Source organism: Lineus longissimus, chromosome 7, assembly GCF_910592395.1.
Source record: "Lineus longissimus chromosome 7, tnLinLong1.2, whole genome shotgun sequence".
NCBI lineage: Eukaryota > Metazoa > Nemertea > Pilidiophora > Heteronemertea > Lineidae > Lineus > Lineus longissimus.
In genome coordinates, this window is record NC_088314.1 from 512549 (window position 1) to 540242 (window position 27694).

Sequence of the window (27694 nt, forward strand, 5' to 3'; positions counted from 1 at the left end):
TTGGACAATCCACCAGAACTGATTAAAAGTCATTATACTGAATACTTATACTCCTTTCCGATTGGTTCAACTCTCTAGCCCGTAGTGGTTAGTCAGACTTTGGGAGCTTTTCATTGTCTAGCACGACTTGAGTAACGCAAAAAATCGCAAATACCTTTACGGTGAAATAGTTCTCGGTGAAGTTGACCTGGTCTGTGGCGAGTTTGCTCACGAATCCGCCGCTGTAGTACATGAAGCCTGGGATGAAGAACTTGAGATGAGTGGTCAGACACTCGGCCTTGGACTTATCATCGTGCTTCATCGTTCCTGACACCGTAACCGTCTCCCTGGAAGATATCAACACGTCTAATCATACAAGGTGCAAGGGCTGAATGAAAAGGAACTGAGAAGTTTTCTACATCATGCTTCGGGACATGTTAGCCAATAAGTACGTTTTTTTCAATGACGACTGACATAGTACATGTATTGGCTATCGCAATTTGCGTTCCCGACCGGCTTGTGGTAATATGTGATCGACCTAGTTCCTTTTATAATAGAAGCAACCACACGGACAACGATGCAAGCGCAAAAAATAGTCCGAACTGATACGATGTAGTGGCAAGATAGTCAATGAGCATCTTGAGACAATCCCAAGTCTGCCTGTCTAAAAGGTGGAGATTGGACTTTTTGGGATAAGATGATCACCAATCAGTAGAAATTCTGTCAGGCCATCAGAGGCAAAACGAAGTTAACAGCCTGAAGAAAGCGGTGCTGCTTCTGGAGAGATTTTGAAGTCAATGAGACATTAGCATGGGTGCCAATTGCTTACCCCTTCTTCATGGTTGTCTTGTCTAAGGTAGCAGTAGCATCCAAGATTGGCACATTAGTAGTCTCTTGAATAACTTGGATCTTCTTGTCAGCAATAATAATGAATTTGCAGATCTTTGCCCCAACGCTGGCCCAGACAAAGGCATTGTTGGCATTTTTCAAAGCATCTGCCATTTGAATGGTAAGCTCGACTGTGAAGGCATTGTCCTTTGCTGGGTCAGCTTTGTCGGTTATACCTTCCCGGTCAGTGATCCCTGGATTCAACATAAACCTCGTTAAAATAGCACTTGAAATTCTGAAGTTATCTTTGTGAATTGCCACGACTCTGAACAAAGACGAGACATGCCCCTGAATGTTGGTTACACATTAATCATGGTGTACGTGTCACAGGTCATTGTCACGAGCATATTCGTTAACCAAGACATGATACGAGGGAGAAACGTGGCAGCTTGAATCCTATGAAACCTACTCTCTGGAAATGACTGGTCTCTTCTTTATGTCACAAGGAACTGATGAAGACTTTATCACACTTCCTATGAGAAAAGTGGCATGTTTCATGGTGACCATTCTATGTAAACCTTGGGAACTCATAATGAGTGACGGCCAGGGTACCCACGTGATACTCCTTCTTTTAACGACATCATATGTTTATCAAATTCTCTTTTTCCTCAATCTCGATCCAAATCTCGTACCTACCGGAATTTGTCACAATAAATGGACCGATGATCGCCTTGTCGTTCTGAGAAGTTTTTTGAGTTGAACTATATGTTATGTTATATTTATCTGGATTACCCGCTTCAACCATCCCCTTCAAATTGGCACCGCTCGATACAATCTTCACTTCCTGAAATAAACAACGACATTTTTAACCTCTGGGACGTAACCTTCGAGCATGATTATCATTCACTGATTTAGGTCTGGTGCTAGTAATCGTACAAATGCAAATCCCATTATGACAATCGGGGGAGGTGGTTGTTTGAAGGCTTTTAAAGTGTCATGTAATCTCATCAAGATGCCAGCATCGAGAGATCCGGGGTTCATTCAACCCTCCCTTATGAGCATTCCTTGCTTGATTTCCTTTAAAGGTAAATGGCTAACCTTCAGGGTCATAGTGGCCGTGTCATTCATCTGTAGCGTGAAGTCCATATTGGCCTTACAAGTAGAGTTTACAGGCACCATCACTACCACTGGCAACGTGAACGTCTCATGGATCTTCTTGGTGAGGAGGGTCACGCCTGTGTCGAAATACATACTCGCATTCGTCTGGAGAAAGATTTGAAACCAAGAGCATGATGACAACTATTGAATTTATCCAATGTATCAACCAATTTAAAACATATCTCAAAGTTCTATTGAAGAATTCCGACCCTTTGACGCGGTGGAAACATACCAATGCTCCCTCTTGAGGTTGTGGGCAGAAGCGACGATGACGACAAAGTCAGCAGGCGGTAAGGTAAACATAAACCTCTGCCACACGGGCACTACTTTAGTATTGGGTTTTTATAGGCAGTCATCAATATCAACCCGTTAACACATTCTTTGGATCTCTTTAAACGATTGTCAGTGGGATTACTTTGGGCTCCCTCAACAAAGCGTTTCGCCATTTTTGCCGAATGGCGTTCGCGGGTCTGATTTTCGGTTGATTACGTTGCCAATGACAACGATGACGATGATGATGACAACAATGATAATACTGACGAACTACACTATCAGTTGCATTCTCACATTGATATAGTATGATGATGGTGATGACGATAATGTTGATGTTAACACTAAGGATGATATTGACAAACTACACTTACCGATAAGTCGGGGTTTTCCACATCAACAAAGGACGCGATCGGCGCCAGTTGCATCTTAATCTGCGAGACATAGAGCTGATCATCATTAACCGTCATGATGGAGCTGAACCAGAAACTCTCGCCAGATTTCAATGTATTCGCGATGCGAATCCGGCCAATCACTTCAACACGGATCTGAAACATTCAAAGTGAGGAGCTGTCAGACTAAAATGCTGAGCTATGGAAGCCCCCCCCCCCCACACACACACACCCTACCCCGAAACCCCGAAATATCTCTCATCTTTATTGCGCGCACAGTCAAAAGGTCGATGGTCATCTCAAAACCAAAGCCTATCATCGCCCTCCAAGAAACATACATGTACTTACAGAGCTGGTGAAATGCCCTGCCAGCACTTCGCTCTCAACTCAACATTCTGCAGGCACGATGGGACATAAAACAGTGATTTCCGCAAAGCATGGTCTACCGCCCAGACCTCCCTTTGGTATGTCCTAATACATACCCTAACCATTCCTTTCATGCTAATGCAAACCTTATATTGATTCCATTTGACCTGCAACAGGATTTATCGTGCCTACCTTTCTGTATTTCGCTGGGGTGCCATCTTTCGCAAATGAGCAGATCTGGCCCATGTTCAGGGAGCCAACGTCCTTACACTTCTGACCTGACCTGAAGTGTAAAATTCATGTGATAATGGTGATTTTATCGGTGACGACTCTGTTCCGTCTGTTACGTATCAAGAAGAGGAGGATTTGTCGCTTGAGAAACGATTAGATCTTTCTTCGCCAACCAGCGTGTTGTCAAAAATGGTCATTAGAGATCATGATGAATTACTGTGCTCCACCGCAGTTTGTCGAATTGCTGAAATTGCAGTGCAAAGCCACTCGAATATTGGAATATAGTTAGCGCAGAACACAATTTAATGGATGTACATGTACCTTGCCAAGGAAGGATGCCTTGAACAAACCCTTACAAACCTTTTTGTAATCACCTCCGGTGGACCACTGTTCAAGGAAGTACAAGGCATACTCTTTCCAATGCCCCAAACACGTATATCCGTGATGTCCATGACTCCATCCTTGCCAAGCGGTCCCATGAACTTGGAAGTGAGCCCGACGCAGGAACCGGGCTGCAGTGTGATGTCCATGAAGCATCGGAAATGTTGCCCTGGGACAACGGTGGATGGCGGCGGGGTGGTGTCATTGCCATCCAGCATAGGCGCCCTGGCGAAATTGAAATCAGGCCTGGTACCATTCTGTAACAAATCATTGATAAATCTGAAAAGCTGCGCTTATGCAAAACACGGAAGAGATACACGGTGTTATCGTTCACTCATTTTACGGAACTATTTCCTTAAGCCGAAAGCCAAATCGTGGCTTGAGAAAGGAAGTACATGTGTGTTCCATTTACCTTTGTTTTCATTGCACCGGCGGCCCCCACCTTCAGACCAACAGGGGTAGCAGCTTTCGCCTTCGGTGTTGTATCCTCGAAGTAAGTGACCTTTGCAGTGACGCTTATCACAGTGCCTGGTGTCACTGTCGCTGACACCTTCACTGGAACATCGAAGACTATCGCTGCTTTCTCAGGCTCAGTACCATTCAACTTCTCGCCACCTGAAGGACCATTGGATAATCAAGGAACATGTACACAAAGCAAGACAGAGTATGCCTGAACTCGGTGGGCTCCGCTATTTAAATAATCAGCAGGCTGTGTCTGCCTGGAAATGAACTGTCCTAGATTGATGATGTTACATAAAGGGCCTGTGACGCTGCCCAGCTTGAGTGTAGCTTTCTTAGCTGGGCAGTTCAATTGCTTAAATGTAGCTTACTTAGCTGGGCCAGTCGAATAGAAGATGTCACATAGCTTGAGTGTAGCTTTCTTAGCTGTCCAGTTCAATTGCTTAAATGTAGTTTACTTAGCTGGGCCAGTCGAACAGATGAAGTTACATAGCTTGACTGTGGCTTTCTTAGCTGAGCCAGTTCAATATATGATGTCACATACCAGGGTTTGTGATTCTTCCCAGCTTGAATGTAGCTTTCTTGTTGCCTTTGTCTCCATCGGTCCACTTTTCATATGTCGGGTCGCCTACCACTTTCGTACATTTCATATTATGCCCAAGGCTCTTCACACCTACTTGACAGATCGCCGCCTGATTATTGTCCACCTCCACGATCACCTCGTAATCAGATGTTGATTGCGGCGGGAATTTCACAACGAGTAAGAGACTCTTGGATTCTCCTTGATTGATTGTGATTGTGCCATCAGCGGTCTTCAGGTGAACAACCAGGAGGGCAGATTGTGCAGCCTGAATGATACCAAAGTCAAGATAAGAGTCGACAAGGCATTGGCATTTCAAGTTATTATTCCAAAGAGAAAATTAGACAAATGATGTCATTGTACTATCTCCTTAACGAATAATCAGCAAATCCCTCCTTTCTCACTGTGGTGATACGTGACATACTATTATGGCCACGCATTGTAAGATGTTCTGCTGCAGCGGACCATAATGGAATCGGGCCATGCTTATTACAATAAGAAGGGGAGATGATAGCTTGAAGCTACTATTACCAGAGAAAACATGAGTTAAGTCCAGGCTATCATCAATGTTAAACTATCCCACCAGCCAGCTTCGGTGACGAAGAGTTGAATTGAAGCTACCATCCACATTAACCAGCTTCGGTGAAAATAAATACAACAACCAATTTACTTACATTTAGAGGTGCGTTGGTTATTGTTTTAACCTGTAGAGCAAGTTGTGCAACATAGATTGCTGTCGTATGGTACTGGATCCCGAAACTGAGAAATGCCTTTGGCGTTGCCTTGGTTGTCGGGTGATCTTCAATCTTGACTACCGTCCGTATAACAAACATATCATGTGTCTCGTTCTTGTCGTTTCCATTATTCACACAGTACATGCTTCCAAGGGTGTTCGTGGCTCGATCTGGGGCGGTCAGGTTATTACCGGATCTTGGAAAAGAAGAACGTAGGAAATATGCATTGATAGATGAGTATCTAGGTTCTTGGTATTAATCTACCCAGTATGTTAAATTCGTTCACAGCAGAAGTCATCACGACTTTTTAAATTCATTTCGGATCAGTGCACTAGGTCCTTTCGCATCTAAAAGAAACATCATTCCAATCAGTGGTAGAAGTGAGGCTGAACATAAACAAGGGAGAGACTAGCTGCCTCATATCTACAAAAGGATCGGAAAGGAGAAGGACTTACTTTGAAAGCAGCTTAAAGGTTTCATTCTTCGCAGCCCGTTGGAAGCAAGGTAGGTTCTTGCCCGCATAAAGGATCTCTACGTGGCAAATGCTAAAGACAGGAGCGTTGGCTTCATAAGGCAATATCACCTCAATGTCCATTGGGTCGTATTTGTACTGTGGCTTCAATGTCACATCGAAGCGGACGTCGGCCAGAGAGTTCGTGTAGTAGTCTCCGACGACGAGACCCGTGCCCGTGGACTCGTACCCGTACTTGAGCTCCATCTTTGGTGCTTTAGTGGCGTCAAACTGTCAAGAAATGAACTAGTCTTTAGAGTGAAGAAGTTACGCGAAATCTACAGTGGGATTGAACCGCATTTGAAATCAGCTGCTGCAGTGAGGTATAACTGAACACTTCCGAATTGAGCCAACGACCAAATTGAGAAATGACTGCTGAATGTCCTTCGTCCACGTTTCTCATTGCCTTAAGTTTTTTTAAACTTCTTCAGCAGATTTAATTCACTTTGGTTATATCGTTAAAACGACATATCCCTTAATCTTATATGAGGTAAATCGATATGAACTGGCATAACTGATGATTACAAATTTCCCTTGATATTCATGATTTGGTAAGTTTGGTAATGCTTTTGACTTGATTCTAATTGTATACTACGACCACCACTGGACAATCCACGGCGCACGCGATCTTCAAACCTTGCCCAACTTCCTGTGAGGAAAACTAGGACAGGTTTTGGAGATCGTTTTATCTCATCCTGTGCTCATGTGGAATTGTCTCCCCCTGCATGTGATACACTCTCCAAACAGCGACACTGATGGGGTAGTGCTTGTTCATGTCTTGGAAAGCCACTATGCAAATGTTCATTTGTATCTTTATATCATGATAGTAATGTACATTTGTATTTGTGTTTCGTGCCTTATGTGCAAAGATTGTGTTTTGGCCAATAAATTTCAAATAAAATAATAAAATTGACAGCATTTAACAGGTTCTTAAAGAGACATGTTGGTGTATAGTAAGAAAGACATCGTCATGAAGGATATCTCATGCATTGAGCTGCAGGGAAGAATACTAGTAAAGGCTAGATAGACAAAATGACTGGGGGTTGGTAGGTACTATAGCTGCTAACAGACTCATACATCGATATTTTAGACTTGAAAAGCTTTGACTGTCGTGATTCAAGGTTGATAGATCATTGAGTACACCAACAGTCACATTTATAACTAAAAGATAACCGTAAGAGTATTTACAGTTAATGAGAAAGTTTGAGGACTGAAATATTTCTTGCCAATTAAGGAAAGGCAAAGGTTTAAAATCCGCATATGAAGCATCATAAATAGTTAATCGATTTAGATTATGGAGAATAAGCAATAACAAGACAAAGACCAGAACTGAGATTTCACACGAGCACCTGTGAATTCATGACTCCAGTGTTGTTTTGAGGATCATATTGTGAGAATTCGTCTTGAGTAAGGGAATCTGAAGGTCCGTCAGACACCTGGGGAGAGAAGACTAGTTGAACGATGGGATCTGTTCATGGAGAAGAAGTGTTGAGTGGCTTTGTATCGTGTACTCTTGCTGGTGGTTGAAGGAACACTACTACTATTGATCTCATTATATGTATACCATTTAATTACAAACAAGTGAAAACAGATCATATCATATTCCTGGGCATAAATTAAAATAGGAGTGCGGGAACAAGGTTTTTTTTAGCAGGAGGAAAGCGAGAACATTTTGCGCCGTCGTATTCCGATTTGACTGGTTAGTGGTGAAATCTGCTTTTACTTTTGCAAATTAACATATTCTTTTCTAGTTCTAACGTTGTCTGAATGCTTTCCCAATGCTTGACTGGTCTGGCAAGAGGCATTGCCAGGAAAACGTGACGTCATTTTGGCCATTCTTCTTACCGCACGCCCTCCCTCTCCGTAAAACTTCCTGACATGGTGTGAAGTGGGAGGGCGCACAATGGGAACCACACTGCCGCGATGTTAATAGTTTCTATTTATAGAATTCAGCGGCAGAGATTTTAAGCACGGAAAAAGCTAATCTCAATGGATTTTACCCAGGAATGTTTTCAAGGCGAGAGAAACATCTGATTTAAGTAATGCGCTTATTAGATTTCATGTTCATGCCGAAGATTGGCCTAAAACGTGGACGAAAAGAGTGCATTATCGAGTGTTGGAAAGGTCACGTGATTGGACGAGAAACTACTGACTCCAGCTCCTAGTTGGGTCATAAACTAACGCTATATTTAGTGTGTACTTAATTAAATGGTGGTGTCATCTTGTTACCATGGTAGTAACGCAGGATAATGTCTTTTAACTTGAAAGTATTCGTTCAATCCTAATTGCGAAAGTACCTCGCGGTCGTGTCATATGGGCTGACAGACTAGGTGTATATACCGGGAGGTGAATGGAGCGTAATCCTGTAAACTGGCGATGACAAACACGACCACCATCATAACTGAGCACACACTTAAAGGGAACTGGAACCGCCGAGCGATTTATTCAACTTTTCGACTTTCACCGCCCGAGAAAGTCAAACTTCCAACTTCCTATTCGAGTTCAGATTTGTAGCTCCGCCCCCAGTGCCCGAGCATGCGCAGTTCAATTTGTTATTATTGAGAATCATGTGAGAATCACGTGAGTCATGCGATCTTTCATTCATGAGTTTTCGTAGTAAATTCCATAGTAGTGACGTCACTCAATGATTGACAGCTAGGCGCCATGTTTCATTCATGCCTCGTTCTGATCACCCAATACGCGGGAAATGAAAACGAGGTCATACGAACTGGCTTGGCGGTTTCAGTTCCCTTTAAGCTGCCAATTGAACCGAAGTGATATTTACCGGTGTAGCACTCTGTAAATAAGTCAATGAATAGTGTATATACTTGTAAGATATAAGTTGAGTTACCTTCAGTTTTGGCAGATATTGTCACCCAATCATAGATTCGTCTTCATCCTCTAGGCTCACCTTGAGCCTAAAAAGCAGTTGTTCGCCTGATCAGAGGAGTCCAGGCGGGTTTAGGACCTTGAATCCATGTCACTGCTAATACATGCCAAACTGAGTTATTCTACACATATACTGGCATAGATTGTTCTTAGTTTAAAGGGTTACTTACGGGTGCGTCTGCAGTGACTGTTATTTCCTTGGATCCGACCCACAGCTTAGTGTCTCCCACATTCAAGCCACACGTCACCCACATTTTCGCATTAGCAGTGTTCTTAGCATGTTTCAAAACACTTGCGTAGAGACATACTGAGATGGTACTCGCGGATTCGTTCTTACTCAGAACTGCATGGTTGGTGACATGGCCTAACTTCAGAAGGACGCGGTCCATGTTGCTGTCCTTCGGTGTCGCTCGGGACGAGTATACGGGATCTTCTGGCACGACGCACGGGACGTTCCAACCGTTAGCGCAGACCTCCATCTTACAGATATGCATGCGAGCGGTTGTCTCAAAAGGCATGAGGCAATCTATCGAGAAGTCACTTGTCTTCAGCTCTTCTGTTGTTATATTGAGGATAAAAGAAATGGCACCTCCGACAGGCGCACTCCCTGAAGACGTAGCGTAGAAGCCGACCTTTGGAGTACTGTCCTGTGAGAAGGAAGGAATGCATAAGTAAGGGTTTTATAGGAACTGTTATAGTGATAGCAGCAACTAACTAGAAGTCAAACCAATGGGGCCAGTTTGCGGGCAGACTTGAAAAATGAAATATCTCATAACGAGGATCCAGTTGAGATCAAGATACTCCGTCGACGCTGGAGCTGGATCGGGCATACACCGAGGAAACCGCCATCCAGCATCACCTATCAAGCTCTGACATGGAACCCACCGGGAAAGAGAAAAAGGGGACGACCGAGGAACAGCTGGCGACGAGATCACGAGAGTGACATGAAGACCATGGGTCACTCTTGGCAGGAACTGGAGAGGATCACCAGGGACAGAAGACGACGGGGGAAAGTTGGCGGCGCCTATGCTCTCAGAGGAACGAAGGACTTAAGTAATTCGTCATGAATGATTACAGAAGGATATGACTGCAGCCTACCTTTGCTATGGTTTTATCAAAGGCTTTGGCCTGTAGTTTGGTTTGTGACGTCCAGATGGTTTTTTCTCCCATCTCTACGGCGACGCCCAGCCAGAAATCAGTGTTCAGAGCTGCCGCCTTGTCGAACTGGACATAAACGGCAATTTTGATCGTGTCCTCTTTATCGTAAAGCCAGCCAGCTCCTCTTTTAACTGCAGAAGAAATGTAAAAGCAGATCTTGTAAGTGGCATAAGCAACGGCACACAGGACTTGTTGACATGACATACTACCGTCATTTGCGTCATTGTCACACTTCATACATTGTCGTTCGTAGCTCTCCGTATTGGTTGCGAAACCTGCCTATTGATAGATGGAATCCTTTGTTCTCAAACGGTGCCTAATGCTGAAGTGTGTAAAAAACAATTTGGTTCTTACGTGCGTTAGTAACCTTTCCCAAGTCAAGCCTTGCACGACCGTTGCATTTGCCACATTTGTCTCTGAAGGCGACAAACTGGAATACGTTCTTTGGTACACACTGGTAGCTCGTGCCAGAGCTGTAGACCAGGACTCCACAGATGGACAAGACGCCGCATTTGTCTATGGGTGCAATAGCATCAATGGCCACCTCAACTTGGAAGTGCGGAATCTGCATCTCTAACAGTATCTGTCCCGACTCGCCAACTTTCAGGCCCGATGACGAATACGGGTTCGTTAGGGTGAAGGCTGGCTGTCTGGTAGTATCCTGCAATCATTAAAACATCAAGCTTTGGGTACTGCTGTAAGGTGATGCTATTGGCAACATATTAGGTCTACAGCGGGCAGATTTCTTAGAACCTCATCAAGCGTTGATATGCAGTATGTCGCTATGAAGAAATGAGAACAGGTGCCGATGTGTCAGATTCTTTTAGACGGATAGTAAAACCTAGCGCAAGGCAGTTCGTTAACAGCCACCACCGAATATCTCAAAACGATCATTCCCGCATTGGAACCATGCGAGTTTCAAAGTTGTTTTTATTCGGCCACACGATTCTTAGGCCGCGATTATACAGAGTTCACGTTGTCACCTGTCATGTTTCACTTGTCACGAGCTAGTTAACTGACTTCGGCTTGAAAACACGACGTGAGGGTGGAAAGTGACCACGTGAATCGTATGTAGCCCGCTCTTTGGAAATGACTCGTCCGTTCTTCATCTCACGGATGAAAGGTAAACAGTAACACGTCACATGTGAAAAAGTGAACTCTAGATAATCGCGGGTTTTAAAGGAAATAGTACTCTTTGTACTTACTATCAAATCGGTAGCAGGACAGCCTATTGTCTTAAAGGAAGCCTGTCCGACCCATATCTCATTCTCGTTATTGTATTCCGCGCCCGCGCTGACCCAGTACGTCTTGCCCTGTTCCTTGCAGTTCACCATGACCGCATCAAACTCGATATGGACCTCAATTTTTTGTTCCTCCCCTTTTTGTGCCCCACTGGCACATGAGAGGTTGCCCATGTTGATGATAGCACGGTCAAACTGGAACAAAGCATGAAGTAACGTATTTAACAACACACAAGGAGTGATGGAAACATTACATGTAAAGGTGATTCACCAATGAGGAAGTCTTCTTGTAATTCTTCTTATTGTCCTCCACGTAACTAGTTAATTTGAATATGTTACGAGATAGTCGGGTCAGCAGGCTGGATTTTACCTCTTCCATTGCCTTCTGATACTTGTCTATTGTTTATTTTGGGTGTTTTTGGCAAAAGAGAGTCACTTCTGCAGATCAATGCACATCGATGCCATACACTGCTAAAACTGCTTTTAGGCCAATATCAAGAATGCGAACTTCCTCCAGGCATATTGGAGTCAAGAAAAATTCATCTTCGATGATCTCGAACATCATATTTTTGACATTGTGAATTTCTTTAATGCTCAGTCAAATTTTTGACGAGGAAGGGCGGTAGAACTTACCGGATACACGCCAAATCTTGCATCGTACACAATGGGCAAATCTGATAGCTTTGTACCGTCATCTTTTGTAATCAGGTCGCCTAGGACAAAGAATGATTTAATAATTTACTGTACTTACTAAAAATAGCGCGAATATCTTACATCAATACTCTCGTGTAATTGGTTGACATCTAAAGACAGTACCGGTGACGCAGGATTAAAGGCTTCTGACTGGCCAATAACCATCGGTGATCTCACAGTGGGATATACGGTTGCATGTATATACATGTACATATTGAATTAGGAATATTTCGAAAAATAGTAAATTTGGGGGGTGGGGGATCATGAAGAGGGTGATAATGGAAGATGGTGTTGAGTTGGGGCAAAGTTGGTTGTGTTTTGCTTTGGAATGTTTGGAGGAACAAAAATTATACAATAATGAATGTTTGATGGGGTGCAATTTACCAGCATGTTGTGTCTGAGAAGGGTAGCATGCATGTTACACAGAGGTAAGAATCCAAATCTGAAGAGACAGTCCTCAACCAGAGGGCTAAATCTATGTCCGGACATGCATACACTCTTAGTACTGGGGGATATGCAAATAAATCGGCAATGCCTATTTTGGGTATTTTGGGTATTTGGGTATTTTGAGTAAGAATCGACGGAAACTATCCTGATAGATGGTATTTGCAAACATCTCGCCAAAGATTTGCACCGAAAAGAAAGAAGAAAAGGTGCAGAGTGGCGACAGGCGGAGCTGAAATGAAGGAGTGAGGTTTCAGATACAAGCGAAGGAGGTGGGTTTCAGATTGAAAAGAAGGAGCATGATGGATATACGTGTAAGATGCAAGGGAAGCTAGTTGGAGGTAGCCAAAGGCTTATGTAGCTTCTACCTTGATGGGTAATCCGAACATTACACAACTGCATGATCAGAGATGTATTATCCGGAGTGAAGATCTCGACTAAGGTGGATTGCGCAGTTGCTTGCGGGTAGGATAAGACCACCTTATACTCCATTTTCTGTCCGACTTGTCCTTCCGTGAGGGACGACGAGGTTCCGGTTTTTGTGAACGTTGTCTTCAGGTTTGTAGGATACGTCAACGGGCCACCGGCCTTGAAGTCAAGAGTTAACAGATATACTATGTATACTAGTATACAATATAACGTTATTCAAAAGCGCCCATATATTTCCCCTGGCTTCCCGGCTGATTTCGTAGGTCTTGGAATATTGGATCAAAATGGACTACACTGACATGGTAATCTAATTGAGTTACAGACCCTAGGCAAACGAATGTTCCTGGCCAAACTCTGCCTCCAGTGGGTCGTCCGACCTCTTATCGGCTACCCACTTATGCTGATATCTGAATTCTGATCTCAATTCAAATAAAGCCTCAGCCTGTTTTCCGATGTGTCTATATGTTAATTGGTGTTGTCAACCGGCAGTCGCGGCCCGGCCAAGCAGAACCAGAGTAATGGTAACCCTTATATGGTCAGATGGTTACATACGGTCTAATACTCAACGTATAACCATCCACACAGCCACATACAGCGCAGGAAACCAGGACACATGAAAACACACTTTAAGAAAAAAAGACTACGACTTTGGAAGCAATACTTCAGCATCCCATCCACCACCGGGTATAAGGATCTGACAAAAGGGGCCGTTACGAAATAAACCGGTGATGAAGTTTGAAATTTCCTTAAAAGGAATATCTGAGTTCACGACAATTTCGCTTGGCCCTTTTCCATTTTTTTGCGTTTTGTGTGTTCCAAGTTCTTAGTCTTTCTTGACTGTTGGCAAGACAAATAACTTCAATTACTGTCATCTCACGGACATGACATTCACCCTACCTATGTGAGAAATTCTAACGTTACATAACTCCATAATGGTCGTCTCGTTATCCGGGGTGAAAAGCTCGACAAGCATATCTTGCTGTGTCTTCTTAGGAAACTTTATCTTAAGCATAAACGAACGCTTCGAACCAATTTTTATATCTGTTGCCTTGGTGCCAGGCTTGCCCGTTTTGGTCAACGTAAACTTCTTCGAATTTGAGTAGGGCGCGTTGACCTTTGCTTTCTATAGAAGAATTGAAATAAATGATTTCCTTGAATTCTTTTAATACTAAGACAGCAAGCTCGTGGAACAACTTTAGCTTCAATCAAATGAAATTTCATATGAACGTTACACACGGTCTCCAACCAAAGACAAAATTATTTTATTCGCACGCGATTTCGCTCATGCAAAGCTGATTGTGATGATAATGTTTGCAGTTGTTCAGGCAGGCAGCAGGGGTAGCAGCGTATTATGTAATCACCCGTCACCCCTTCCAATTGCCAGATCAATTGCGAATACGACAGCGGTCGACACTGCTGGTGAAGGCAGTAGGACTCGAATTCGAATTCAATTTAACGAAAGATTGTTGACCCGAATATTGCAATTTGATATCGAAAAGTTATAGACAAGTTGTATACCCTTTTGACTCTCTTTTTGCTCCTCTTTCGTCTCCTCTTGGGGATTCTGGACTCGTCGTTCTCCGTATACGGATTATCCCCCATGTCGTGTTCGTCCTCATCATGTTGGCGGTCCTCCTCGGGCACAGATCGTTCAAGCTTGTCAGTACATTCTAGAGATAAATGAGTGTGCTTGAGAACTGGTTTTGTGAGAAGCAGGACCATTCTGGCTGTATAGGGGCGGGGTGGACTAGCAGTAGAGATAACCTGGATTCTGATGACATCCTGGAATATCTTTTCATACCAATGCTGAACATTATCATTATTCTTGAAACCTTGTCGGGACGAGAAAGATTACTCAAGAACAGGTTTTATGCAGAAGTGTCGACGTTTGCTTCGCCATGGGAATCTAGGTAGTATAGCTATGTGTCCCGGACATTTATAGTCAAAGTGAGATGTTCATACCTTGACTCTGGTTGTAGGCATTGCACGTCTCTCCTTCCCAGCAGTCGTCACATACACAGTTTCCATCCCTATGACATTTACCATTGTGACAAGGCCTGGAAAAGGATTTGCAAAGAATCACGTAGTGAATGAACGATTACATTTCTTATACAGTGGAACCCCGGACGGCGACAACAAATTTTCCGCATTTTGACTTTTTTTTGCTAACCCTTACCCTTACCCGATATCCAGACTTGCAGTCACAACGCAGCCAACACTGCGCGCTGGAATTTCAGAACGGCTGACTGTACTTACGTTTTGCATTCCCTACCCTTGCACGGCTTAGGTTTCACACACACAGGCACACCATGCTCGTCAAACTTCTTATCCACCCACTGTTCCTCTTTCACTACTTCCTCTGCACTGTCCTCCGCAGCTGGAACAAATCAGTAGATATTCATGCGAAGGTCACGACCTTAGTTCAAGGTCACGGTGGGGGAGATGACTTTCAAGGTCACAGTGGATGGGCACATGATTCCCCCATCAACGGACTTAACCAATCTTTCGCTGCCTAAAAACATCGCAAATCTTCCTGGGAAATAACTTTCACCAGCAATAACTTGGTGCAAGTTTTTATTTTTCTTTGTTTCTACTGAAGCAAGGGGCGAATTTTATATGGAATCTTCCCAATCCTATGGAAAAGGTCAATTTCTTGGCTCTATCATTGCTTTTCTATGAATAAACAGTCTGCACATCCGACCTACCTATGACGAAGTAAGTGGCCAATGCTAGGAAGAATGTGGTGAAGAAGATGTTCCTGGCTACCATTACTATGTGTGATTGACTGTTTCTACGGTTGGTTACTCCTGAAATGATACCAATGAAAATATGATTAAATGTCTATGTTGCGTTAGAGTTAGATGACGAGGCTCCCTGTGGCCACAGGTTATAAATAAGAAGTAACAGAATCACACCGACACACCGACACATCGTCCTTTGGCAATCTTTGGGGGATAGTTGATCATTTGAGAATGCCGCTGGTTTGTGTTCGGTTATGTGGACACCGAACATGGGACAATACGGTATCACATACGGACGCGTAACTAAACCATGAGCTTTCTTGTCCCAGCTAGATGAGAGAACAGCACGAAATTGAAATACTCCACATTACACATTCCTCTTACCATTAGATTGGCTTTGGTATTCAACATGTTTGTACAGTCAGATCCTATAGCAACAGGTCTAATTTCAGCAACATTCAAATAGATATGCTAATGACCTGATGACATCACGCCACGTCACGATCAAGCAGCCAATCAATACAAAGAACGTGCTTGCAGAGCTCGTTTCTCGAGCATTTGAAATAGCACAAGAAATGCCAACCATGTGCATTATATTATTCATATTTGGATCGATATTGTTCAGTTATATTGAAGTGTACGGTTGCTCTGGTAATAGCAGGCTTTCAATGCGCTCTGGTTGTTGATTATGACGAATAAGTTAGATGGGAGCTTACAATACTGTTATTGTGGTTATTTTGCAAAGCATGACTGGCCCGCGATTTCATTAGTCCCAAAGTGTTCTCCATATGTTCATACATATTCTGGACCATGCAGTTAGAGAGATTGCATCAGTATTGCAAGAAAGAAACTCTCGTGCAGCTGAAGAATCGACAGGTGAATTTTGATGGAAATCCACAAGATTGTGGCCCCCTTCACCTTGAGAATGCCGGGCCAAAATCCTACTTCACTGTCCGTGTCGCATAGCATGAAAGCGTGTCTCGTAGCTGGCATTATAGGTCAAATATTGAAGTTTAACACAAGATTATTGCGAAAAATACTGACTAATCAATTTAGATGGAGAACACCGATATCCATCATTAGTTTTGCAACCACGTAGAGAAACTGGTCTTGGTGTATATATCGATAATTTGGAGTAAAGTATAAACAAAGTCGTTCATCGTGTCGCCTTGGAGACATCGGAATGCCAACGTTCGATAAGGCCTATAGGTTGCCATAGAAACACTAATCAACAGATTGATAAACAGCCTAAACGAAAGAGACAGTTATTGAATGATTTCTAAAACGGGTTGGTGTATATCCTGTGACAATATGATTTAATACTATTTCTTTCTGTATACGGTAGCATGTACATGGACTATCAGTTTCAAAAAGATTAGAATCTGGGATAACTTGGGTAACTAAGTCGGCAAACACTAGTCACTTTGTACAACAGCGCATAACTTGCATCTCTGCTAAAATAGAGTTATGATAAATGAAATAGCCTGGTATTGCTCGATTCTTGTAACATCATTAACATTCGCAAACAAAAGACAAAAGACAAAAAAATGAAAGAAGCAGTATTCAGTTTTGTAAAATTGATCGTTTTCGGCTGCAAGCGGTCCCAAAGTACCTTTTATATTGTCACCTAGCCTAAAGCTGATACGGGGATTGCCACAAGGATCATTATGTATACAGTTTGTGGCGAGTTTTTTACCGTCAAAACTGACATCAACTCGAAACTTGGCAACTGTTTTTTTTAATAATTCATCGTTTTCATCACGGCAAAAGTTAATATCGTAAAAGTATTCACTTTCCGGATGAGTGGACAATATAGTAAATTAAAGCTATCATACTAGCTATATTGACCATACAACTCTTAAATAGAATGTTCCATGTGGCTGTTCACGTCAGGTGTTGATTTGATTGCAAATACTTTTTATCTGTGGCAACAATAATACTGGCCCGGTGAGGTTGGAATTCGCAGTCAGGCAAGGATCCCCTTCTGTCGCCAATCCGACAACAGGTTTTGAAGAATCTAAAGATTCTCTGTACTGCTCTGACACCTCACAATCACCAGTGTCGTGAAGGATGATCAATGATGTCACAGACCTTCGCGGTTCCTCGTTAAAATGCCCCTCCCATGGAAGAAAGTACCCTTCTATAAGTAGGCATCATATATCGTGAAGGATTAAGGTAAGATGCGATGCAAGACCTTCAATACCTCAGATTTCAAAGGCCATGATAGAATATATCATCCCCGGGACACTCTATCCTAGGACAGCAAGGTCGTGCATGTGCACATTGCAAAGGCGCATTTCGCCAAAGCGATTATTGAAATAATTACTGTACATTAATCACCAACTATGGATTTCATATTTCGATCTTCCGTCGCAGCGGAGAATTACGATTAGTAACTATAGGAACATAAGGTACATTAAATGCGTTTAATTTCGCCTGCGATGTTTATTGATTAACAGCGAACACAAATGTCAACTTGTGTACAATACGGGGTCATTCCTTCGACATGTTTAAGGCAAGACGAGATCAGTTTTCACCATGGAACTAGATCTTGATCGGTTGCGAGAAGAGCCATGAAGCGTAGAATGTGTTTACATTTAGTTCTCGTCGTCAGTACTATGCCTGTCACTTAAAGCTGACATGCATGCATAAACAGGAGACGGGGAATAAAGTTTTGTTTAGTTTACATACGATTCACGTGGTCGCTTATCAAGGTTGACGCGTCACAAGTCACTTGTCATGAGCAGGTTCGTTCATTGACTTCGGCTTGGAACGTGACATGGATAACATGAGGGTGACAAGTGAAATCGTGAATCCTATTATAATCACGTCACTGCTTCGTTTCGCTTAGAGAGTTCAATCTGTTCGCTGGATTTGATTTGATTGGAGATTATATACAGTTTTACTATTGACCACAATGGCTTTTTCAGGCTGACGTTGTTCTCGTCCAATCTCGCAACTTCATGTTATTGAAAACCGCCTTGACGAGTGGAAGCAAAGAATATCACCTAGGTAATTGGGAGGTATGCTGTTCTTGTGTAGGTTTTATGTCAAATATCATCAATTAAGTTATGAATTTGACGGTGATCGTAGAGTGAAGTGGACCACACTGTAATCAATGATTCCATCCTGATGGGAGAACAAGCAGTACTTCCCTTCAATCTTGGCAGGGCTAGACACAGAACTGTCAAATCAATGAATGTCCATCACACAGCCCTGCAAGCAGGAAACAGTCCTCATGAGAGAAGAAAGCAAATATGCAAATATTAAGTGTATAACAATGTTAAATACGAAATTATGTAAGGTAACGAGTAAGACAAAGTCCTCGTGCTAAATGCATGCATGTGCACGTATTGGGTTGTTGTCATGGTTAGCCCTGGCATTTACCGAGGAAAGAAGGTCGTGATACGCATTGAACAATGACCATCTGAAACTCGGCCCCCAAAGTTTCAGTATTCCCAAAACCTGCCGCTACGGTGGCGATTATAGAGAGTTCACTTTTTAGCATGTAACGTGTCACTGTTCACTTTTCATGCGTGACATGGAGAACGAACAAGTCATTTCCAAAGAGCGGGCTACATACGATTCACGAGGTCACTTTTCACCGTCACGTCGTGTTTCAAGCCGGTGACAAGTGACATAATGTGACTATGCGTGACAACGAGACCTCTATATAATCGCGGCCTTAGACGTGTACCCGCGAACAAAACCCATACCATGACATTGACGACAAGGCTGTTCAGATGTTTCCACTGGGGTTCGGTCGCAATGGATCTGCAATAATGTACACATTACTCAAATACCATGCACAACACATAGAGTTGATGAGGTCGACTCGGGGTTTTTTTCAACACAAACAGTAACAATTCATCACGAGAAAGATAGTTTTGGTGTACGTGTCAGATTTTCATGCCGCCATTAACTAAAGCCCATTATGCGTCGAAATTATAGATTTTCCAGAGATTTTCGTTCACTAAAGTTACCTTACTTCGACAAGTGTGCTGTACGGAATACATTGTTTATTTCTACATACCGATACAAAACAAAAACACAATAGCGGTGGAGTTTTGCAGTTGAAAGCAGCTCTGAATAGCAGTAAAATCAATATCGGCTTTTGGTGCAAACTAGTTAAATCAGGAGAATTGTATATGTGCATCTCGCCAGAAGCTCGTGTCTTCACCTACCTCGTCCAGGGCAGGTCTTCTTAACTCCTCAAAATGTGCAAAAGTCCTTAGTTATCGTCGTTTTAATCCTCAGTGTGTGAATAAAACAAACGAAAAATGAAAAGTCCTGAATGTTGATAGTTTATACCATTCGCGATGGAATTGGTGTCAGTACCCTTGGTGTCAGAACTTGCGCTCCGATCAATAATCTCCAGGCGGCGTCTGAAGCAATACACACACTATACATGTATCAGTGAATTTGTTCGACGTGAGGAGCGTGGCTAACATGGTGCCTATCCTCGACCCCAGGTTCACTTATTGATTTACCATCAGCTACAAGTGGTTTGGAGGCGAGCGATCACGCGACAAGTTTTATGGCTACATGCAAATATATTTAGTCACATGAACACTATTATTAAGTCCGTCGTTCGAGAAAATTTTAGTCGATTTGGACAGGCCAACAGTGCTTGTTTCATTACCATCTCCGGATCAACCCATCTCAGTTCATTTGGTTTTTGTAAATGCTTCAATATTCCAGGCATGAACTGGCCATCGATGAGGTTGTCCTCAGGCATACCCTCTTTCTTTCATATACATATAGGCCTATGCAGTTATTGTGAGTGACCACATTCGATACCAATTTGCTGCCTGCTCGCCATCATGCAATTCAAATCAACCAAACCAGTCGGTCCGAGATGAAATGTAATATACCGTACTTCAGCTCGACCATAGCTAGCCTCAGTAATGCATACTAGCAACCAAGGGACGAGCTTTAAACAACCTCTCAGCTCCATTTCTATTTTATGCTTACATCACCATGACAACAGTAAACAACTCCATCAACCCGTGTCGTCTGCTATTGGTTGCTGCCATATCAACATTGCACCGATCGATGGACATATTTAGTCCACAAACTGCGTCACTGGTCTCGTCAGGAGTAGCCCGAGTTACCAGCTACTGTCAGGTCGGGGAAACAAGCATAGGCGTCCCCTTGATTATATGCAACAAGAGGTGTGGTTTTGTAGCTCTAACCAGCTTCAAGGGTTCTGCTGTTTTGGTTATATACAAAACTGTCGCCAAGATGTTCATTCAACCAAAAACATCTTATCGTCCAGCCATGGTGGAGAAATCAGCCACTGCGCGGGGCCTTACGTCTCCACCTTCCTAAAGTTTCGTCCTAGGTTTTAACCGTTGTCGTCACAACCATTTCGTACGTGCTTTTATTGACAGCATTTTTTTCCTCAATGTCAGTACTTCCGGTCTCAAGACTACTTCCGGTGGTGAGTGTCCTTATCCGTGTCTCTTTCTCTCGTCTTGATCGTTTCGCTATCCTCCGCAGACTGTCCATGTAGATTTTATCTGGCCTCTTACATTGCAGTATCGAGCGGATTGCATCTTTGTAAAGTTGGTGACGTGCAGCATAAATCAACGGATTGGCTACACCGGAAATGAAAAACAATATTCTGAACATCCGGTGCCAGAACGAGGCTACGAGCTTTGCTTTCATATCAACTACTCTGAGCACAGTAATCGGTAAACAACAGACGCAGAAGACGGCAGTTACCCAGAACATATTCTTTGTTACTTTTACTTTTGCTTTCCGGTTACGAATCTGGTTGGAAGTTGGTATAGATGTCGCTTTACCTGTTGCTTTCCGAAGATGGGTGTAAATCTCGATGTACGAGCGTAAGGCCAGTGTGAAACACAGTACCAATGTGCACAGCTCCATTATAGAAATGGCTGGGGTAGAGGCTGGGTTGACGCAAATACGTTTTGATGGATAGTAATCAAATTCTAGCGGATGGAGAAAAAGTATGATGAGAACGACACCTATAGCCAGGACCCATGAACCAAGCACCATCGTGATGCTGTTGAACATTGTATAGCATCTGAGATAGCGCTGTCGCGACCGGACAACCAGAACGAACCGGTTATAAGCAATCAGCGGGAAGGAAAAGAGGGTCTGTAAGGTGCAGATGTGAATCACGGAAGACGCTATCCCACAGAATGGCCCGCTCTTGAAGTCCTTGTACAGTGCGCTGTAGGCGTAGAATGTGCACGGTACTGCGCATAACAGGAGGTCAGACAAACTCAGGCTGAAGATGAAGAGGTTGGTTGGTGATTGGAGGCGCTTGGAGAGTATGGTTGCCAGGATGATGAGGAAGTTGAGGATCAGGCCCGTGATGCAGATGATCAGAAGGAGAATTATGGGAATAATGAACTGGAGTGACTCCGATATGGCGGCCGTGTCCATGGTCAGTTCATCCAAATGTCCAAATTCTGACGGCATCGTTGGAGATAATGTTGTTCCCAGTCTTAGAGATAGCTAAAATTCACTTGAAGGAATAGTCTGAGTTGGTCGTATTCAATGAAGGCAATGAGAGTATGTCCTGTTCACAATTTCACCCAACCACAGGAACCTGACAAAAGTACACTTTCTTCCGTGATTTCGAATGCTATCCGTGTAAAGTCTGAAATATCCGTGATTTGTCCGAGTTTTTCCCCAAAACAGGAAAATCTAAAAAAACTATGTGCTCCAATTCACAGAAGAAAAAAGGGCCGCTAACTCCAGTCACTAGATTACATTGTCCAATTGATGTCAGACAAAATATCTCAATACGGTCCTCATTTCCCGTGTTCCCTTGGTGAGCACCACTTTCGGCATCTCTTAACAGCTCCTGATCACAACCACCGTCTAGTATAGATGTTGGTTTCGAGAGTATAATGCATCTCTACTGCCTCGTCATTGGTTAGTACGTTCCAGAGTACGAGGCCGGGCATTCTCAATCAGTAAAAAGCACTTGTCTATTTACACGACAAGTTACCGACTTATAATTTGTTTGCAGTATCAAATAATGAGAAAGCATAATCGTTTCATCAACTTTGCTCGGATGGGTAATTGGATAAATAGCCCTATTGTTCGTCAGATAATGGAGGGTAATTTGAAAAATATATCATTTCTGCCTCATCATGAGTGAGAAATAACATAAAAGAAAGTCAGGTCAAAATGATTATCCATGTATCAGATTTGATCTTATTTGATTAAAAGTGAACTATTTAGCCGAACATCCGAAGCTGAACATGCATTGGCAAAACCTTCCAGAGAAAAGAACTGCATCTCTCTCTAAGGTCAAATGACACCTTCTACGACTTGTCTATGGAGAACTTGTAATTCACATGATGTTCGTAAGTCGATCTTGGTCGGAGGACTGAATCCGGGAAAGTATCCTGAAAAAATCCGAAACGACAACGTGTAATGCGATTATATAGAGTTCATGTTTACACGTGTAACGTGTCATTGTTTACTTACTTTTCATGCGTGACATGAAGAACGAACAAGTCATTTCCAAAGAGCGGGCTACATACGATTCACGAGGTCACTTTTCACCCTCACGCCGTGTTTTTAAACCTGAGTCAGTTGACTCGTGACGAGTGAAACATGACAAGCGTAACTCCTGACTTACTGCATGTAATGTACATGCATACTCTGAGACATATACATAATAGGAAAATGGTTCAGAACTATAACTGGAAGGTTGCCGAGGCGTATGCCTAATCACAAGTTGGAAATGGTCTCGCTAGTGCCTTGAGCTTGGAGAGAATTAGTTCATTCGGCACAAGCAACCATCAGCTACAGAAGCTGCAAACTACTAGCAGTTAACGTAACTAACCTTGTGATTAATGGCGTCAGGGTAGTTCTGCGTCTCCAGGCAGAATGCCCCATGTTTCTGATAGGTTACACCTCCCTTCCCCACAGTCCCTTGAAGAAAGTTTCCCGTGTATAGCTGAACCGCTGGCTGGTTTGTCCACACCTCAAGCACTCGACCGGATTTCGGCTCCACAACTCTGAAGATAGTAACAAAGACATTTTGTGTAGATTTGTATCAGATTCTTCCAGAAAGAGTGATATTGTGTATGATGCAGACTGCAGCCATGTGTCTGCCTACTTGTTACGGCTTCGGTCGTTTATAGGTTGGAATGGCTGACCGAGCAGTAGGTTCAGAAAGCCAGTCTTGCCTTCCCACAGACTGACGTAAACTCTCGTCTACGTAGGATCCCTCACCTGGCAGTGAATCGTCGGCCAGTCGTCCCCTCCAGGCAGAAGTTGGTATCAAACCCATCGCCCACCACGGGTAGTTTGCTAAGGACATCGCCAAGCCGTGTGGGTTTCAAGAGATCGAAGGGAGTCCCTACGACACTCTTGATTTCACCAGTTGGTTTTAGCTCTTTGTCTGCGGGCAAGTACTTGGGCCCCTTGACCATCGCAATATGGTCGTAGACGGCACCCGAAGCCTGTGGAAAGAAATATTCAAGTTGAAATATCGTCTGTTGCTGTTGCTGTTGAATGCTGTTGAATGCTGTCGAACGCGGAAACTGACGCTTCTCCTTCATCCCACTTTACAAGTTGGTTTGACAACTCGTTGTAGTGCCACCTGGGTACTCATCGTGGTTATTGCTGGAGAACACTGGCCTATGGAATTTATCCGATATATAGGTGTATTTTTAAAATGGTTAGCCATCTTCTCTTACAGGAATTACGCACTTGACAGCGGCCCACAAAGTGGTTGAGAAAATCAATCCACTTGCCTGCCCTGCTAAATTGAAATAGGCATGGTTGGCCATGTTTATGGGCGTAGCTTTCGTAGTCGTGGCGTTCATATTGATGATAAGTTCATTCTGATTGGTGAGTTCATACGTGACGTAGACGGTGAGGTCACCAGGATAACCCTCGTCCCCATCCGGACTGAAAAGCTTCAGGATAAGTTTGTTGCCTTGTTGAGAGCTCTCCCATATCCTCTGAAACGAGATTAAGAAGCGATGTGATTGGCACAAATTAAAAGGACCAAGAAAAATGAATGTCCACTCCGATGTAGCGGTCCTGTTCACACTTGAGTTTTGCCTACTTCAGTGCAGATGTCTGCACATTGACGTACATTCACATTCTATCACAGCTCTGGATGATGTTCTGGTCTCCAAATACTCTCGGTACACAACGCCAGCTCACCTTATCAAAAGCTTTGATTCCTCCGTGTAAGCTGTTGCCCTCATTGTTGATTGGTACGGTATAGTTAACGCCATCTAATTCGAATCGGCCATTTGCAATCCTGTTGACCACCCGTCCAATGATGGCACCGAAGTACGGGACATTGGCGTCATAACCTAGAAGGCAAGGAACCGTGTTATGTGTTGGGAGCCGAATTTAAACATCAAGCAACACTGGATATGAGCCATCTACTATGAGGGGACTACCTCAACAGAGTTACTGAGGTTTTGCCCTGAGCAAAGCCGCTTTCCCTACCTTTTTGATCATCATATCCCAAGCAGACGTCCTCAATCTTCCCGTCTTTATCGGGGACCTTTATCTCCGTGATGATGGCACCATACGTGATGACGGAGTAGCTCATGCCATTCTCGTTGGAGAAGGTAAACCTGTGTAAGGGGAAAGTTGCCATATAAGCCAGAGACTTGGCGATGATGAAAGGAAGACGTTTACTGCTATGACCTCCTCAAGTCATGAGATGATGTTGGTTGCTACATTTCTTTTCCTGTTTTCTGGTCCAGGGACTGCCCCATAGATGGTGACATTCGTACAGAGGTCTGTATTCTTTATGAACCAGAGAGACACTTACTTGTCAACCTTCTTCCCATCCTCTGGTCCAGGGAATGCCCCATAGATGGTGACATTCGTACAGAGGTCTGCATTCTTTATGAACCAGAGAGACACTTACTTGTCAACCTTCTTCCCATCCTTTGTTTCACCGAATGATGACTTTGTCAGAGTAACACCAGCCTGAAAGTGCGAAGTATAAGTAAAGAAATTGAAATGTACAGGTGGTGTTAGCTTTCCATTCCTTCGTATTATATCGGCGCTAGTTATTCAAGCGACAACAAATATAATCCTACTTTTCAAGTGATTTTGGCCCCTTTCCGCTTCAACCACAGGTTTTCACCAGCCGAGCCAACTTTCTTGAAAGATAGAATTTCGGTTCCACCTTGGTTAGGATGGAAAATCGGCATACCCCTTACCATGTTGCCCTTGTCTGTCAGTATAGGCTATGTATAGAGACACTAGATGATACAAGTCTTGAAGTAGGCTTTCCAGAAAATGATCGATCTTATACAAACACACACATGTGCCTTGATAAACCGACAGTTTTATTATACGCCAGTCTTGATATCAAGCATAGGCCTAACCTAGAATCAAACGACTGTCTAATGATATTTCGTATTGGTAACAATGACCTAATTATGAGGACAAGTTCCAATGAAAAGTGATATGTCTTTGTTTTAAGGGGCGTGTATTACAAGGAAGATCGCAGAACTACCGCCAATGTAGATGGCAGCACTACAATTTCTCAGGCGGAGGTGCGGCCGCCATGACAGTCACGATAGCTCCTGCGCAGCGTTTGAATGAAATATAACTTTGATTAGCCGCAGGCTTGAAGACACTGTCTGTCAAGACACAAGAGAGCACTCTGCCCGTTCATCCATCCAAGACAATACATGTACCAAACAATAAAATACTACTAATCAACCTAATGAGCCTCGACACTTGAAAATGAGGTGGCGGAGGAGGGAGTAACGCGTGGTAAAATGGTTGAGGACCTGTGTAGAAGGAGAAAATGTCCCCTAGGAAAAAGTGTCCTGGCCTTGTATTCTGACGTATCCTTGGTTGGTCGAACCTTCAAGCCTCAGGCACTTCGAACTTCAACACCAGTTTGAAGCCGAACTTGAGATGTCGACGTGTCTTTTCTCCTGATACTCCTTCTTCGAACAGGTGCCGGGTTCCATAGCGTGATGAGCAGAGAGAACTTGCTTGTCCTGAAAGACTCGATGATTAAGACTCCTCCCCTCATGCACACTTACCCTCAATGGAACACAATCATGCGTCGGTGAATGTGTGAAAATGAAAATGAGTAAAATCACGAGAAAGAGAACGACAAAGACAAGAAGCAGAATGGTGACGATCACTAGCGGGCGCCTGTTAGCGCCATATTTGTGTATGTGTGCGGGGTCCGCCTGAGAACCCGCCTGATGATTCGGTGCTTCTCTCTCCTCCACGGCCATCGTTCCGTTTTCCCCCGTCGTATAAAGCATTTACTGTCTTACTTTTTAAATCGATTGACTTGAAACATTCAGAAGTGGATGTCCCAAAACCAGGCCACCGCTATTGACACAGCCAATAGTGCCATTGACTGGTTGATTATGAAACATCACGGTACATGTCCTGAAATTTAGGTCAGTTTAAGGTCAGGAAGCTGATTTGTATGACACATTCGAGTCATTTCTCTGCCGATGGCCCCCGCAGACTGGAACTAACACCTTTAGAGGTGTGTCAGATGATTTCTTACCTGGGATTGCGCACAATCTCTCCGTGATGTCTCGCCAACTATGAACAAGATCAAAAACAAGATGAAGAGGCAGAATAACAGTAAACACAAGATGGAAAGGATCAGCAGATTACGGCTAGCGTTCGCGCTGAACCCCGTCGTCTTGCCTTCCTTGGCTTGGACCTCGAGGCTAGCACCTCCCTTCATTTCCTGCTCCTTGTCTGCCACTTCTGTTCAGAATATCACCTCCTAGGGTCACGGCAAGTCGTCCTCATTTTGTCTTATAAAGCCTACACGGCTCATTTTGGATTCTACTGCATAAATTATTCTGAGGAATTCACCGAACAAACCCAAGTACATATAGGCAATTCAAAATACGTATGGAGATGATTGATGTATTCGGCTGCTAGTGATAATAATCGCTATTCACCTTGAATTGAGATTCATATTTGTGTAATAGATTGGTAACTAGTGTAGAGTCACTATGCTTAACGCAAGGCTTGTCAAAGTAACAAGCTTTAAAATTCAATTTTTGAAACGACGTTTCTGTCAACCATAACATTTGGTCTAACACACAGTCATGGGTATCACCAGTTTGCTTTTGTTCAACTGAGTATCGGAAGAAGGTTTTACCTCACGTACCTTTTAGTCTACTGTTACATGGTAGCAGAGCGTAGTCAAACGACGCTCGTTAGCTATGTGACTACGATGTACTT

General features: G+C 43.4%; 3 protein-coding genes across 8 annotated transcripts in view; all 3 read right to left on the reverse strand.

Moving 5' to 3' along the window:
• Positions 1–19802, reverse strand: part of LOC135491664 (uncharacterized) — a 30161-nt gene extending 10359 nt beyond the window's left edge. Inside the window, exons 1-23 of one of the 4 annotated variants that reach the window (XM_064777640.1) lie at positions 19669–19802; positions 15449–15550; positions 15000–15120; positions 14706–14800; positions 14262–14413; positions 13641–13866; positions 11811–11890; positions 11142–11372; positions 10291–10597; positions 9877–10067; positions 8949–9425; positions 8675–8686; positions 5834–6120; positions 5319–5574; positions 4609–4912; positions 4018–4220; positions 3585–3862; positions 3186–3276; positions 2610–2783; positions 1906–2070; positions 1504–1651; positions 809–1061; positions 155–326 (exon numbers count right to left, since the gene is read on the reverse strand). In XM_064777640.1, coding sequence (XP_064633710.1) covers positions 155–326; positions 809–1061; positions 1504–1651; positions 1906–2070; positions 2610–2783; positions 3186–3276; positions 3585–3862; positions 4018–4220; positions 4609–4912; positions 5319–5574; positions 5834–6120; positions 8675–8686; positions 8949–9425; positions 9877–10067; positions 10291–10597; positions 11142–11372; positions 11811–11890; positions 13641–13866; positions 14262–14413; positions 14706–14800; positions 15000–15120; positions 15449–15512 — 4287 coding nt within the window. In that variant the 5' untranslated portion in view covers positions 15513–15550; positions 19669–19802. Of the gene's footprint in view, positions 1–154; positions 327–808; positions 1062–1503; positions 1652–1905; positions 2071–2609; positions 2784–3185; positions 3277–3584; positions 3863–4017; positions 4221–4608; positions 4913–5318; positions 5575–5833; positions 6121–8674; positions 8687–8948; positions 9426–9876; positions 10068–10290; positions 10598–11141; positions 11373–11810; positions 11891–12682; positions 12903–13640; positions 13867–14261; positions 14414–14705; positions 14801–14999; positions 15121–15448; positions 15551–19517; positions 19598–19668 lie in introns of those variants that run through there. The other 3 variants (XM_064777641.1, XM_064777639.1, XM_064777642.1) reach the window with 3 other exon arrangements.
• A 1019-nt stretch (positions 19803–20821) lies between these two features.
• Positions 20822–22539, reverse strand: LOC135491666 (QRFP-like peptide receptor). The gene has a single exon (XM_064777647.1). It carries the CDS (start codon positions 21935–21937, stop codon positions 20825–20827), a length of 1113 nt encoding a protein of 370 aa, XP_064633717.1. The 5' UTR covers positions 21938–22539; the 3' UTR covers positions 20822–20824.
• A 116-nt stretch (positions 22540–22655) lies between these two features.
• LOC135491665 (galactose mutarotase-like) lies at positions 22656–27280 on the reverse strand. Of its 3 annotated transcripts, none has more exons than XM_064777644.1 (8): positions 27000–27280; positions 25377–25438; positions 24947–25077; positions 24653–24807; positions 24235–24444; positions 23711–23940; positions 23319–23493; positions 22656–22875 (listed from the first exon to the last, which is right to left on the reverse strand). In XM_064777644.1, exons 1-8 carry the CDS (start codon positions 27183–27185, stop codon positions 22792–22794), a joined length of 1233 nt encoding a protein of 410 aa, XP_064633714.1. In that variant the 5' UTR covers positions 27186–27280; the 3' UTR covers positions 22656–22791. The 3 variants fall into 3 exon arrangements, with proteins under 3 accessions (XP_064633714.1, XP_064633713.1, XP_064633715.1); XM_064777643.1 differs by lacking the exon at positions 27000–27280 and adding an exon at positions 26515–26934; XM_064777645.1 differs by lacking the exon at positions 27000–27280 and adding an exon at positions 25675–26138.
• Positions 27281–27694: the final 414 nt, after the last annotated feature.

What these genes read in the sequence shown, in the direction of transcription:
- LOC135491665 (XM_064777643.1), bottom strand. Translation starts at nt 26,745, where the DNA reads ATGCTTTATACGACGGGGGAAAACGGAACGATGGCCGTGGAGGAGAGA. An exon ending in ATTTCAATTTAGCAGGGCAG is followed by an intron (nt 23,941 to 24,234) that starts GCAAGTGGATTG and finishes TTCTTTCCACAG; the next exon opens with GCTTCGGGTGCCGTCTACGA. An exon ending in CTGACGCCATTAATCACAAG is followed by an intron (nt 22,876 to 23,318) that starts GTTAGTTACGTT and finishes GGATTTTTTCAG; the next exon opens with GATACTTTCCCGGATTCAGT.
- LOC135491666 (XM_064777647.1), bottom strand. Translation starts at nt 21,937, where the DNA reads ATGCCGTCAGAATTTGGACATTTGGATGAACTGACCATGGACACGGCC.